The sequence below is a fragment of the Canis aureus genome, chromosome 7 (genome assembly GCF_053574225.1).
Source record: "Canis aureus isolate CA01 chromosome 7, VMU_Caureus_v.1.0, whole genome shotgun sequence".
NCBI lineage: Eukaryota > Metazoa > Chordata > Mammalia > Carnivora > Canidae > Canis > Canis aureus.
The window spans coordinates 61,114,893-61,129,784 of NC_135617.1; the positions used below are offsets into that span (position 1 = coordinate 61,114,893).

At 48.2% G+C, this 14,892-nt stretch overlaps 1 protein-coding gene across 1 annotated transcript; it reads right to left on the reverse strand.

Annotated features, from left to right (window-relative positions):
- Positions 1-95: 95 nt before the first annotated feature.
- On the reverse strand, positions 96-2,850 carry GNMT (glycine N-methyltransferase). The gene is made up of 6 exons (XM_077903977.1): positions 2,576-2,850; positions 1,699-1,826; positions 1,141-1,257; positions 790-932; positions 560-681; positions 96-476 (listed from the first exon to the last, which is right to left on the reverse strand). The coding sequence occupies exons 1-6, from the start codon at positions 2,779-2,781 to the stop codon at positions 305-307; spliced, it is 888 nt and encodes a 295-aa protein (XP_077760103.1). The 5' UTR covers positions 2,782-2,850; the 3' UTR covers positions 96-304.
- Positions 2,851-14,892: the final 12,042 nt, after the last annotated feature.

Here is a 14,892-nt window from a genome sequence, read left to right on the forward strand (position 1 = left end):
CTAGTTTGTGGAAGGACAAAGCCCCAGGGGAGGGCCAGGGAGGGGACGGTGGCGGGAGCTTGATCCTTCCCATATAAACACAAAACATGCAGAACTGAAAAAGGCACAGACTATATTGCTAATACTTCCATTTGCCCAAACCCAAATCCTGCACCCACAACAGCAGTCTTGCCCCTCCCAGCACCCCAGGATCTGCAGGGCTGGGGCTGGGCCGGGTATGGGACTGCTAGTCCCCACCTCCCCAGAGAGATCTGGCTGGCCATGTTGGGTGGAGGGTTGTAGGAGCTGAGGCCAGGTTCAGCGCTCAGTCCGTCCTCTTGAGCACATGGATAAAATAGCAAGGAATGGAGGCCTGGCCCGGCTTGTAAGGCTTGAAGTCACCCAGGACGCTGTGCTGGCACTTGCCCCCAAAGGCTGCTCGTAGCAACTCCGTGAAGGAAGCCAAACGGTGCGGGTAGTAGGACAGCCGGAACTTACTGCAACAGAGCCCCCAAGCAACCATGAGGACTGGTGGCCTCGGCACCACCCCCCTTCACCCGCTGCCAAGCCCAGTGGGTACCTCAAGCCAGGAGAACCATCCTGACCAGCCCCTGGCACCTGCACTGTATAGTCCAGGGTCACCATGTGGGCCTTGTTGTTCACTGTCAGCACTGATGTGGTGATGTCCTTGGTCAAGTCGCTCTGTAGGTAGTGGTGCAGGCTGTATTAGCCTTGGCAACCACTGCAGGGCTGGACCCCAGGATCACATCCCCCATTCTGGGCTTCTCATCCCACCCCCAGGGCCCTCACCTTATAGTAGATGTTCTTTCCTGGGGGTGCACAGCCTGTGCTGAGGATGTGGTCATAGTTGCGATGGTCAATGACCAGCAGGCCCCCTGACCGCACCATGCTCGCGATGTTCTTCAGTGCCAGCCGGTGCTCACTCTGATCTCCTGAGCTCCAGGCAAGGGCAAAGAGGCTGCGTCCGCTCAGGGCCCCAAGCACCAGTCTCCCTCCCAGCTTTTTCCTCCCCAGGGATACAGACGCCAAGTCAGGGAGGAGCAGAAAACAGTCTGCTCTGGCCAGGATAGCAGGCACCCAGGGGTCTGTGAAAAGAGGTATAGCTCAAAGGGCCAGGCTCCAGGGTACACTCTGTCTCACCTTTGCAGTCTGGCAAGTGGGCAAAGCTGTTTCCAAGGCAGATGACAGCATCGAAGGCACCCCCTGGTGGCTGGGGCACATCTTTGTCCAGAGTCATCCAGTTGGCTTCTTCAATGACTGGGACCAGGAAGGGGAAGGAGAGCTCGAGGTGGCATGGAGGCACCAGCAGTACCCCTCTCCATCGAGTGCAGCCCTGCCTCAGTTTCCTCTTCAAGACACATGGGGATTCCCCATCCAGTTAGGAGGAGGGGATTATTATGGATATGGAAGGTGAAGGGGAGGAGGGGTCAAGGGGGCGGGGAGGAAGCTGTGATGGGAAGAATGGCTCTGTGCTTACTGGGTTTTATTTGGGAGAAGACACTTATAATCAAAACTAGCCCCTCATTACCAGATACCTCATTCTAGTGCCTAAGCCTCCCTTTCTGGGGAAATGAAAGTAATTTTGCTGTCCCCTTAGGGAAAGCAAACACCCGAATTTGCACAGGAATTAAGAGCCCAGGGCAGAGAGCACTGGGCCCTGGGGTGCCGGGCGGGGAAGGCCTGCCTGGACGTGCGTACCCCACTTGTCGAAGGCTGGCTCGTGCCGCCGGTTCCAGCGCTCTTTAAGTGCATACTTCAGCATCTTGTCACTGGCATCCACACTGGTCACGCTGAAGCCCTCTTCCACCAGCATGATGGAGTCCACCCTGGGCAGGGCCAGAGGGGAGAGAGGCAGGGAGGGGCAGTCAAGGGGCCTGGGAAAGGCAAGGAGGAGGCCCTGTGCTGGACCCTTCTGTCTCCTCCACTCTTGGCTCCATTCCTCTTCTTCCTCTCCCCAGGCCCTCTCCACTGATCTCAAATGACCTGGCAAATGGGTTCCCTATCACCAGGTAGCAACTTTGGGGTTTTGTTAGCATCCCTTCAGAGCCAGGCACTCCGTCATTGTGCATTAATCCTCACGGCAACCCTGTGAGGTACATGGGGTTTCCCTCGCTTGAGAGATGAGGCAAACTGAGGTCCCTGGAATTCAGGAACCTGGGCACGCGGAAGTAGTACAGCATCTCTTCTCCACTAGGTAGAGGGGCCTTCACCCCTCTGGGGCAGGATTTCAGCAACTCTAAGTGGGACATCACTGCATACGTCTTGAGGTTTTCTGAAGACCTTAAAAATGGATGTATCCAAAGCTCCTGGCACAGCGCGTGGCACGGCCAAGTATCGAACGAATTGTTAACTGTTAACACTGCCCAAGGCCACGACTCGGGAGCTGTGCCAGAGCCAGCACCCAGGAGAGCTTACATCGGTCTGGTCCCAAAGCCAAGCCGCCGCCGCCGCCGCCGCCGCCGCGCCGCCGGGAGGATCCGGCCGTCGGCATCCCGAGTCCCCACCTGCACGCTGGCTGTCCCAGCCCCTCCTCCCGGCCGGCACCCCCACCCCCAGGGCCCCGGCCCGCGCTCACCCGGTGCCGCAGGCCACGTCGAGCACCCGTTGGCAGCCGTGCTGGCGCAGCAGCCCGAGCAGCCAGGCCTTGTACTCGGCCGTGCGGCTGCGGGTGTCCCCGATGTAGAGCTGCCACACGCGCGCCGCCTCCCCGTCCGCGTACTGGTCCGGGAGCCCTTCGGCCGCCACCCCCAGGGAGCGGGTGCGGTACACGCTGTCCACCATCCTGCGGCGCGCCTGGCTCCGCCGCCGCCCGCCCGCGTTTATAGCGCGGCCCGCCCGAGGCCGGCCGCCCCACCTGCCCAATGGCAGGTGAGCGCGGGGACACGCCCCTGCCGGGCTGCGGCCTCGGGGCGGGGGCGCGGCCCGGAGGTCTGAATAGGCCCTTCTCGCCCGCGGGAAGACCAGCCCTCTGGGCGACCACCCGGCGGCAAAGGGCCCTCCCTGCCCCACCCACTGAGCCAGGGCCCCGCAGGACCCGGAGGGGCCAGCCGCGGTGTGTGCGTGGGGGAGGGGAGCGGTGAGGCCGCCCACCCCACCGCCGCCACCTAAACTGCAAAGGAAGGAAAGAAAACTTCCCAGTCCACGCCGAGCTCAGCGCTCGGACGGTATTAGCATATCTAAAGGAGGCTTGTCCGGCTGGAGGAGGGCCTGGAAGGGAGGAAGAGGGCGTATCTGGGGATAAGAATGCTGGAGGGGCCACCCAAGTCCAGGAGCAGTTCTAGTCCAGGGGATCGTCTGCCCACCTGGAGGCAGGTGCTCCTCCGGCCTGGAGGTGACGCACTGAGCTTTTCCCTGAGTCTCTAAGGCGACGTCCGACCTTTCCTCCCAGTTCTTTACCGACTAGCAATGCTTCTAAGCACTTTTTGCTGTTTGAGGCCCCTGTTTGAAATCCAGCATCTCCACCAAAAATCAATCAATCTTATTTTTTAAATAAGATTTTATTGGGACGCCTGGGTGGCTCAGTGGTTGAGAGCTCGCCTTTGGCCCAGGGCGTGATCCTGGAGACCCAGGATAAAACATGGAGCCTGCTTCTCTCTCTGCATGTGTCTCTGCCTCTCTCCCTCTCCTGAATAAATAAAATATTTTAAAAAAATTTTTTTAAAGATTTTATCTATATGAAATGAGCAAGAGAGCATGAGCAGAGGGAGAGGGAGAGGGAGAAGCAAGCTCCTTGCTTAGCAGGGGAGACCCACTGGGGGCTTGATCCCAGGACCACGAGAGCATGGCCTGAGCTGAAGGCAGCTGCTTAACCAACTGAGCCACCCAGTTGCCCCTTAATTTTTTTTTTGATTTTATTTTAAGTAATCTCTGCACCAAACATGGGAATGGAACTCACAATCCTGAGATCAAGGATTCCATGCTTTATTGAGCCAGCCAGATGCCCCTAAAAGTTGATTTAAAAAAAAAAAAAAATTAGAGGGGGGGATGGGCAGAGGGAGAGGGAGAGAGAGTATCAAGGGTGCTCCATGCCCAGCACAGAGCCTGATAGCAGCCCAATATCAAAACTCCTGAGATCAGGACACTTGGGTGGCTCAGCGGTTGAGGTCTGCCTTTGGCTCAGAGTGTGATTCCAGGTCAGAGGGTCAAGTTTCGTATCGGCTCCCTGTGAGGAGCCTGCTTCTCCCTCTGCCTATGTCTCTGCCTCTCTGTGTGTGTCTCTTATTCATTCAGGAGAGACACACACATACACACAGAGAGAGAGAGAGAGAGAGAGAGAGAGAGAGGCAGAGACACAGGCAGAGGGAGCCTGACATGGGACTCAATCCCAGGTCTCCAGGATCACACCCTGGGCCGAAGGCAGCCCTAGACCACTGAGCCACCCAGGCTGCCCTAAATAAAATCTTAAAACAAACAAACAAACAAACAAACAAAAAACACAACCCTGAGATCATGACCCCAGCCGAAATCAAGAGTCAGGCACTTTCCAACTGAGCCACCTAGGCACACCTAAAACTTTTGGTTTCTTTCATTTTTTTTTTAAGTATTTTATTTAGGGACGCCTGGATGGCTCAGTGGTTGAGCATCTGCCTTTGGCTCAGGACGTGATCCTAGGATCCAGGATCAAGTCTCACATCTGGCTCCTTGCATGGAGCCTGCTTCTCCCTCTGCCTCTCTTTCTCACCTTTCTGTGTCTCTCATGAATAAATTAAAAAAAATTTTATTCAATTATTTTAGAGCGAGCATGAGAGAGGGCAAGCAGGGGGAGAGGCAGAGGGGCAAGGAGAAGGACAAGCGGTCTCCTCACTGAGGAAGAGCCCTACCCCGCCTCAGGGCTCAGCTAGATCTCACGACCTTGATATTACGACCTTGAGATCACAACCTCAGCCAAAACCAAGAGTTAGCCGCTTAACTGACTGAGTCATCCAGGCGCCCCTAAAAGTTTTAATTTGTAAACATTCTCTGCTTTCTACAGAGATACCCGCAAGATACCAAGTCCATGGTTAGGGGTTGAAATGCTTGATGCCCTTGCTGCTGTGTTGCACACTTCTACTTCATAAATTGGCCCTTTGGTTTGGTTAGTGTACATCTACCCTTCCTCCCCAAAGCAGAGGTCTCTTCCTTTTTTTTTTTTTTTTTAAGATTTTGTTTATTTATTCACGAGAGACACACAGAGAGGGAGGCAGAGACACAGGCAGAGGGAGAAGCAGGCTCCATGCAGGGAGCCTGAGGTGGGACTTGATCCCAGGAGTCGATCCCGGGGCTCTGGGGTCACACCTGAGCCAAAGGCAAAGGCTCAACTGCTGAGCCACCTATGCGTCCCCAGAAGTCTCTTCCTAGGACAAGACCCTGGACTAAGGTGGATTCAGCAATATGCCCCCCAGTGAAGCCCAAGAAAGCGAGAACAGCCTTCCCCACCTATGTTTGTTCTTCTGGCTTCAGAAAGAGCTAAGCATGGAATTTAGAATGGAGGCTCCTCTCTCCTCATCCTTCCATTATCTGTAGAATCTGGGAGCTAGAGGGACCCCAAAGATTATGTAATCATTCTTAACTTCCTATTTTTAGCACACAGACTGCCTCAAATGGGCCTGTCTTCCCCAAGTAATGGAGTCTTGTGCTTATGCTGACCCTATAGAGAGGTCCTTGGCAAACTTAAAAGGGGCACAGGGGACACCTGGGTGGCTCAGCAGTTGAGCATCTGCCTTTGGCTCAGGGCGTGATCCTGGAGACCCTGGGTGCAACTCTGGGTGCGATCCCCATCCCAGAATCGAGTCCCACGTCAGGCTCCCTTCAGGGCGGCTGCTTCTCCCTCTGCCTGTGTCTCTGCCTCTTTCTCTGTATCTCATGAATAAATAAATAAAATCTTTAAAAAAATAAAGGGCACAGTACTGGGAATTATAAATATATAGATAAGTGGCCTAGGGCAAATTATTATTTTTTTCCTATTTCTTTTACATTTACTTTCGTCTCTTAACCCCTTCTGAATGCATCTGAGGTAAGCCAGGAATTTTCTAGGGGCTCAAAATGCTATTGGGAGGGGCACCTGGGTGGCTTAGTGGTTGAGTGGCTGCCTTTAACTCAGGTGGTGATCCCGGGGTCCAGGGATGAGTCCTGCATCTGGCTCTCCACAGGGAGCCTGCTTCTCCCTCTGCCTGTGTCTCTGTCTCTCATGAATAAATAAATAAATAAAGTCTTAAAAAAAAAAAAAAAAAGAGAGAGAGAGAGAAAGAAAAAATGCTGTTGGGAAACGTCACCTTTAAAAAGACCAGGATGGGCTGAGTGAAGTAAGTCAGTCGGAGAAGGACAAACATTATATGTTCTCATTCATTTGGGGAATATAAATAATAGTCAAAGGGAATATAAGAGAAGGGAGAAGAAATGTGTGGGAAATATCAGAAAGGGAGACAGAACGTAATGACTGCTAACTCTGGGAAACGAACTAGGGGTGGTAGAAGGGGAGGAGGGCGGGGGGTGGGAGTGAATGGGTGACGGGCACTGGGGGTTATTCTGTATGTTAGTAAATTGAACATCAATAAAAAAAATAAATTAAAAAAAATTAAAAAAAAAATAAAACATTCACCATGAAAAAAAAAATAAATAAAATAAAAAAATAAAAAAATAAAAAGACCAGGATGGAAACCTGGGTGGCTCAGTTGGTTAAGCATCTGCCTTTGGCTCAAGTCCCAATCCTGGCATCGGGCTCCAGGCTTGGTGGGGAGTCTGCTTCTCCCTCTTCCCCTTGCTCCTGTGTGCACTCTCTCAGAAAATAAAGGTTTTAAAAAATGAAAAAGAATGGGCAGCCCAGTGGCTCAGTGGTTTAGTGCTGCCTTCGGCCCAGGGCATGGTCCTGGAGACCCGGGATCAAGTCCCACGTTGGGCTCCCTGCATGGAGCCTGCTTCTCCACAGACAGCCTGTGTCTCTGCCTCTCTCTGTCTCTCATGAATAAATAAATACAATCTTTAAAAAAAATAGGGGACCCCTGGGTGACTCAGTTTGAGCATCTGCCTTTGGCTCTGGGTGCGATCCCCATCCCAGGATCAAGTCCCACATCCTCCCACATCCAGCTCCCTGCAGGGAGCCTGCTTCTCCCTCTGTCTATGTCTCTGTCTCTGTGTCTTTCATGAATAAATAAATAAAATCTTTTTTTAAAAAATGAAAAAGAAAAAAACTGGGATAATCCATGTCAACAGGTCATAAGTCTTCTCTCTCTTTTGATCTCAGTATTTAATTGTTTGTTTAGAAAGGGACGGAAGAGAGGTAGAGGGCGAGAAATAATCCCAAGCAGGCTCCACACCCATCATGAAGGGCCCTGTGGGGCTCTAACATCCCTGAGATCATGACTTGAGGGGAAATCAAGAGTCAGAGGCTTAATCGACTGAGCCACCCAGATGCCAGGAGTCTCAATATTTAAAGACAAGACAATCCCCAGGAACTTTTTCTTGTCCAGAAGTGATTTCAGCTCTTATTTATTTCTTTCCTGTTTTAAAACAAAGGTCTTAGCATTTTTGGCGTAATGCACACCTCTGAATGTTTGTATAACATTGTTGTGATTGGTTTACAGCCATTAGAGGCTAAAAGGCCATACTCTCCATACTGATAAGGAATTTTATTTAAATATTTGGCTTTTATTTAAATATTGATGCTTATAATTTTTGAGAAAAATATAATTTTATCTACAGAGCCATAATATGATTTTTTAAAATAATATAAATACTGGTGGTAAATTTGGAGTAAAAAAATAGTTTGTGAGTAGCTTGTGAAATGTACTTTCCAACTGCAAGACGAGACGTTTGTTCTGAAGTTAATAATTGATTTCTTTCTCATCCAGAGGCATTTAAAAAGATGTTGACACCATAGCACACATGACGTTTCATGGACTTTTTTTCTTCCTTTCTTTCTTTTCTTTTTTACTTTTGACCATCAAAAGCATGTTTTCTTCACTTGACCTTAAATTTTTTGGCTTTAATCATGCTTTCTTTTTCTTTTTCCTTTTTATTTTTTAATTTTTTAAAAAGATATTTATTTATTTATTTATTTATTTATTTATTTATTTATTTATGATAGAGAGAGAGAGAGAGGCAGAGACACAGGAGGAGGGAGAAGCAGGCTCCATGCAGGGAGCCCGACGTGGGACTCGATCCCGGGACACCAGGATCATGCCCTGGGTCGAAGGCAGGTGCTAAACTGCTGAGCCACCCAGGGATCCCAAGTTTTTTTTATTTTTAAGATTTTATTTATTTATTTGAGAGAGAGAGTGAGTGAAAGAAAGAGAGGACAAGCCGGGGAGGGGGGAGGGCAAAGGGAAAGGGAGAAGCAGGCTCCCTCGCTGAGCAGGGAACCCAAGACTATGTGGGGCTCAATTCCAGGACCCCAGGATCATGACCTGAGCCGAAGGCAGATGCTTAACCAACTGAGCCACCCAGAGGCCCCAAATGAAATTATTTTCCAAATGGAATTTTTCTATTAATCAATACTGTCACCCAGAACAAATGTTTGTTTCAACTCTTCTCTACAAGATGTTGTTCTTCTATATTTTACGAGGCAGAAGGTTATACCTAAGTGAGTGTTGTGGTCTTCTTTGTCACAAAATATACCAAATAATTAACATCCTTCATCCCTAAACTGCCCATGCCCCCCGATGATATATACTGAAATTGCTTTTTGTTTTTACTTGTTAGTTCGGTGAACTTCAGAGAAATTAAATGTGAGGTCCTGAGCCATGGAAGAGAAGATCACAGAATCTAAATCAATCTACAGTTTGACTTAATTAAAAATTAAGGGGCTGCCCAAGAATAGATGATGTTTTTAAAATGCAGTGCTTACTTAGAATTAGTTGAAAAGAGTAAATTCTTCATCCCCACCCTCTTGCACTGTTGGTGGGATTGCAAGTTGGTGCAGCCATTCTGGAAAACAGTGTGGAGCTTCCTCAAGAAGTTAGAAATAGAGCTACTCTACAACCCAGCAATTACACAACCAGGTATTTACCCCAAAGATAGAGATGTAGTGGGCAGTCTGGGTGGCTCAGCGGTTTAGCGCCTGCCTTTGGCCCAGGGTGTGATCCTGGAGTCCCGGGATCAAGTCCCACGTCAGGCTCCCTGGATGGAGCCTGCTTCTCCCTCTGCCTGTGTCTCTGCCTCTCTCTCTCTCTCTCTGTCTCTCATGAATAAATAAATAAAATGTTAAAAAAAAAAGAGAGAGAGAAAGATGTAGTGAAATGACAGGACGCCTGCATCTCAATGTTCATAGCAGCATATCTGCAATAGCCAAACTGTGGAAGGAGCCAAGATGTCCTTTGACAGATGAATGGATAAAGAAGATGTAGTCTATATTACTCAGCCATCAGAAAGGATGAATTCCTACCATTTACTTCGATGTGGATGGAACTAGAGGGTATTATGCTAAGTGAAGTAAGTCAATTGGAGAAAGACAATTATATTATTTCACTCATATGTGGAATATAAGAAATAGTGAAAGGAATCATAAGGGAAGGAGGGGAAACTGAGTGAGGAAAAATTAGGCATACAAACCATGAGAGACTCCTGATTCTGGGAAACAAAGGATTGCAGAAGGGAAGAGGGTGGGGGGATGAGGTAACTGGGTGACAGGCATTGGGGAGGGCAATGATGTGATGAGCACTGGGTATTCTATTATATGTTGGCAAATTGAATTTAAATAAAATATTTTTATTTTTTTAAAGATTTATTTATTTATTTATATTTATTTATGAGAGAGAGAGAGAGAGAGAGGGAGAGGCAGAGACACAGGAGGAGGGAGAAGCAGGCTCCATCCGGGAGCCTGACACGGGACTCGATCCCGGGTCTCCAGGATCATGCCCTAGGCCAAAGGCAGGCGCTAAACCACTGAGCCACCCAGGGATCCCAAATAAAATATTTTTAAAAATAAATTCTTCATCCCCAAATGTGGATGTTTGCAAAAAGACTTTAGCTTGGGAATATGGCTGTAGCTGGACAAATTCCCAGGCTATTCCAATTTGAGAACACATTAAAATACTAGAATTGTGAAGTATGTATGTTCAGTAACTACAAATGAAGGACATCCTGACTGTTTTTGTTTAGATTCAGAAGAGGTAGAAATTAATTTTTCAAATGATGGATGCCAATACCCAAACTCCAGTCCAAGCTGCTGTAAAAAAACCTCTTGTCTGCTGACTGTGTCTACCCAGGTTGAACACTGGGTTTGGAGGAGGGGAGGGAAGCCACCCACCCACATGGATTCTATTGGCAGATATATCAAAATGGGTTCCTTTTTGGACTTTTTCTTTTTAAAGATGTTATTTATTTATTTGAAATAGTGAGACAGTGAGCAAGAGCAGAGGGGAGGGGCAGAAGCAGAGGGAGAAGCAGGCTCCCTGCTGAGCAAGGAGCCCAATGCGGGGCTCTATCCCAGGACCCTGGGATCATGACCTGTGCTGAAGGCAGACACTTAATTGACTGAGCCACACAGGCGCCCCACCTTTTTGGACTGTTTAATATACATATAAGACTTATTTTGCTTTAACAAAGTCCTGTTAAGTGAGTGTAAAGTTGGTCCCTACATCAGTGAACTGCAATACTAATTAAAGGTGGCCTCATTGCTATTAAGCTCAGTGCACCTATAAGAATTTCACCAATGTGTAAGAAGAGAGGTTTTCTTTGACCATTTCACCCTTTGTTACAAGCAATTTTAAGATGTGCTAATATCCAATAAGATCTCTTCAATGTATATGAATCTGCTCATTGAGCTGGTCTTCCACATAAAAATGATACACTATTTGAGCTCTGGTAATAGGCTAAATAAGCATTGCTTATTGAAACATGTGACTGAGCACATGTCATCATGTTTTGATGAGATGAACAGTAAAATTCCAAGACCACTCACCACTGGTGAGTAAGTAACTTCTAACAGAATAAAAACCTGGCTTATTGGGGACACCTGGGTGGCTCAGAGGTTTGGCGCCTGCCTTTGGCCAAGGGCCTGATCTTGGAGTCCCGGGATCGAGCTCCCTGCATGGAGCCTGCTTCTCCCTCTGCCTGTGTCTTTGCCTCTCTCTCTCTCTGTCTCTCATGAATAAATAAATAAAATCTTAAAAACAAAACAAAACAAAACAAAAAAAACCAAACCTGGCTTATTGGATGTCTTTTTTTGTTTTGTGTTTAAGTAGGCTCCATGCCCAGCATGGAGCCCAACACCAAGGGCTTGAACTCATGACGCTAATCAAGATCTGAGCTGAGACCAAGAGTCAGATGCTTAACCAACTAAGCCACCCAGGCACCCCTAGAAGGTCTTTTTTGTTTTGTTCTTTTTGAACAGAGAAACTTTTATTTTTTTGGGGTGGTGGTGGTGGTGGTGGTGATAGGAGATATAGGAGATGTTGCCAGCCCTGGAACTGGTGATGGGGTAGGCCTGCTTCTCTCCCCTTCGATGTGCAACAACATCTCCTTATAAAGAATCATAATCATTTTCATGGAAGTTTAAGTTCTGCTGGCCAGTACAATCTTAGTAAATGGAGAATACAATTTTAAAAAGTGAATAAATTTGGATTGTTCTTCAAGAAACTGTAAACAGGAGCTAGCCCTTGGGAGATGCATGTCTGGCCCAGTCAGCAGAGCATGTGACTCTTGATCTCAGGGTTGTAAGCTTGAGCCCCACTTTGGGTGTAGAGATTACTTAAGAAAAGAAAAAAAAAAACAAAAACCCAGCCCTTGAGAGCAGCAAAAGGATCAAGCTGGCTTTTAGATCTATGCAACTGTAAACTCTGAAAAGGGAAAAAGATTTGAAAGCTATCTGAAATTTTTTAAAAAATATTTATTTATTCATAAGAGACACAGAGAGAGAGGCAGAGACAGGCAGAGGGAGCCCAATGTAGGCCTTGATCTTGGGACTCTGGGATCATGCCCTGCGCCGAAGGCAGATGCTGAACCGCTGAGCCACCCAGGCATCCTGAAAGCTATCTGACTTCTAATTGCATTCCCCACATTGAACTTTGAAGACTGTAGCTGTCTGCCTTCTAGAATACAGCCAATGTAAGGGGAGGATGGTGCCCACGGGGGCAGGGCTGCATGGTGCTATGGCGTTAGGGCTCTGCCCCAGGACACTGAAGCCGTTCCACCTGGGCTCATAACCTGCATGGGCCACTTATGGGATGTGTGGCCTTGGGCAAGTTACTTAACCCTTCTGTGCTTCATGAATTCAACAGCTACATATTAAGTAGCTACTCTGTGCCAGGTACTATACTGAGTGCTGGGGATAGAACAGTGAACAAAATACATACAAGTTCCTGTTCTCTTTGTGGTGGGATATGCATGTGTGTCAGGGGTGGGCGGTGGTAAAAATGTTTCCGGAGCTGGCGCCTTGCCTTGAGAGATGTTTGTAAAAAACCATTGAGCTGTACACTTATGTACACTTTCCTATGTGTCTATTTTACATCAGTTTTCAGAAATTCCTGGGCTTGAGATCATAGCTGTGGTAAATCATTATGTAAAGCATGCAGAGCGTGCATGTCACATAGTAAGCACTCAGAAATTAGTGGCTGCTAATATCGCATTGAAACTCATTACTAGAGCAAACCAGGCCATAAGGGGGTGTTCAAGAGGGATTCAGCGGGCTTTGCTGCGGGGCCTAGTACACAGAGCCCTCTTCTAAACCAGTTAGGTGTGGACCATGCATTTATCATGAAAAACATGCTTTCAGATAAAATAAGAAGAGGCATTGTGGGGGCTCCTGTGTGGCTCAGTCATTTAAGATCTGCCTTCCGCTCAGGTCATGATCCCAGGGTCCTGGGATTGAGCCCTGCATCGGGCTTCCTGCTCAGTAGGGAGTCTGCTTCTCCTGCTGCCATTCCCTCAGCTCATGCTCTCTCTCAAATAAACAAATAAAATCTTTTAAAAAAGAGGTATTTTACTCTCATTTGTGAATTGAAGTGCTGTAGGCTTCTGTGAACATGTGGACGGTTGTATGCAGCACAAATGTTCCATATCTAAGGGACTGTCATATTGCAAATCACACAGCTTTGTAAATTTATTATTTCCTGGTGGCCGAGTGTCTTACTGTAACAAAACTTATGTTAAAACAACTTTATGACAGATGGAAGTCAAAGGTGTGAAGAGCACCATCTTCCAACTTATAAAAAGTTGCTGTGTGGGAATAGCATCGAGGAAGTGGGAAATAGAGGAAACTGCTTTCTAGAAATTGCCCTTTAAAATGAACACAGGGAGGGCAGCCCCGGTGGCTCAGCAGTTTAGTGCTGCCTTCAGCCCGGGGCGTGATTCTGGAGACCCGGGATCGAGTCCCACATTGGGCTCCCTGCACGGAGCCTGCTTCTCCCTCTGCCTGTGTCCCTGCCTCTCTATGTGTGTCTCTCATGAATAAATAAATAAAATCTAAAAAAAAAAAAAAAAAAAAAAAAAAATGAACACAGAGGAGCACCTGGATGGCTCAGGTGTTTAGGCTTTCTATTCAGGTCATGATCTCAGGGCTGTGGGATCAAACCCCGTGGTGGGCTCCATGCTGGGTATGGAGTCTGCTTAAGATTCTCCCTCTCTAAAACTAAAATAATAAAAAACAAATAAAACAAATAGAGTCTCTATGCAACTACCCCTGAGATTTGAGCCCCCACCCCTGAAACTTCACTACTAAGGTCTGTAGTTCTTTCCATCACTGAACTGAAAAAAAAAAAATAATAATACAACAGCTTTCTGGTTAGTCTATCAGCCTTTGGGGTTCTGGATGATTGAGGTGTCTGGCAGACAGATCCTCTCTGGAGTTCTGACTAGTTGTTTCTGAGGACAAGACCCTGACGTTGACTTCACTGAGGTCCTGCCCCCTCTTCACACAACACCCTGTTTTTCCTGCTGTAGTGGGTTCCACTTGGCCTCATCTGAAGAACCATGGGATTTGTTAAACATGCAGACTCAAAGGTCCCTAAACCAGCAGATCTGAGATGAGCCCAGACATCTGTACGTTTAACAAACATTCCCTATGACACTCATATTCAGGTGAGTTTAAGAAACTCTGTTCTAACAGGATTTCTAATAAAGGGACTAAAATCTGCTTAACTGGAGCTCAGCCAGTCCCCTCACCTTATGGAGAGAAGGGGTGTGGGAAAGTGGGAAGTAATATTCAAGCTCAGAAAGGTCTAGATGTGTGGTGGAGAGTGGAAAAGGAAAACCTGGGAAGCTGGATCTCGCCTCTGGCTCTTCTAGGCTGGGCCAGGGGAGAGGCTACCTGCTGGGGTAGGTGGGTAGAGAGCTAGTGTGTGTGCAACATGCCTGGCCCTTGTGGGGGGCAGGGGGAGAAAGAAGGTGCTATTCACACAGGTCAAAGAGCAAAGCAGTCACAGTGCTGTCTGCCCTCTGGTCTCAGATTGAGCCTGGATTGGGCCACTGGGCCCACGCCCCAGTAAGGGGACAGGTCTTTGTCCCATTCCACTGTAGGGACCAATGAAGCTCTGGGGACAGATGTAAGTCAGGCACTCAAGTGCTGAGGGTTAGTGACACAATACAGGAATCAGAGATTATCCATGAAATCCTAGACAGTCCAGAGGGCTGCAAATGGCTCCCCAGCCCCAATACAGAGTCCAGGGAGGGACCAGAGTCTTGATTGGAATCTCACTGCCCACAGCCTCTTCAAGAGGGGGCAGTACCAATCCTAGATGGGTGGGCACAGGGCAGCTAAATCAAAAAAGTTTTCTCCAAGGACCTTTCAGAAGCTTCCAGACTCCTCTACCTTCTCTGGCCTTCGCTGTCCCATTTTTCAGGGTAGAAGATGGCCTAAGCCCAGGCTACAAAGGGGCCCCTCGCCCCCAGTTCAGACCCTGGAGCATTTTATTGGAGCAGGAGTCTGGGGTGCTCCAGAGTGCACCCCTTCCTGCCGACCAGGCCCAGGCCAGAAGCATG

What these genes read in the sequence shown, in the direction of transcription:
- GNMT (XM_077903977.1), bottom strand. Translation starts at nt 2,781, where the DNA reads ATGGTGGACAGCGTGTACCGCACCCGCTCCCTGGGGGTGGCGGCCGAA. An exon ending in CCACTTGCCAGACTGCAAAG is followed by an intron (nt 933 to 1,140) that starts GTGAGACAGAGT and finishes CCTGGAGCTCAG; the next exon opens with GAGATCAGAGTGAGCACCGG. An exon ending in GATGGTTCTCCTGGCTTGAG is followed by an intron (nt 477 to 559) that starts GTACCCACTGGG and finishes GCTCTGTTGCAG; the next exon opens with TAAGTTCCGGCTGTCCTACT.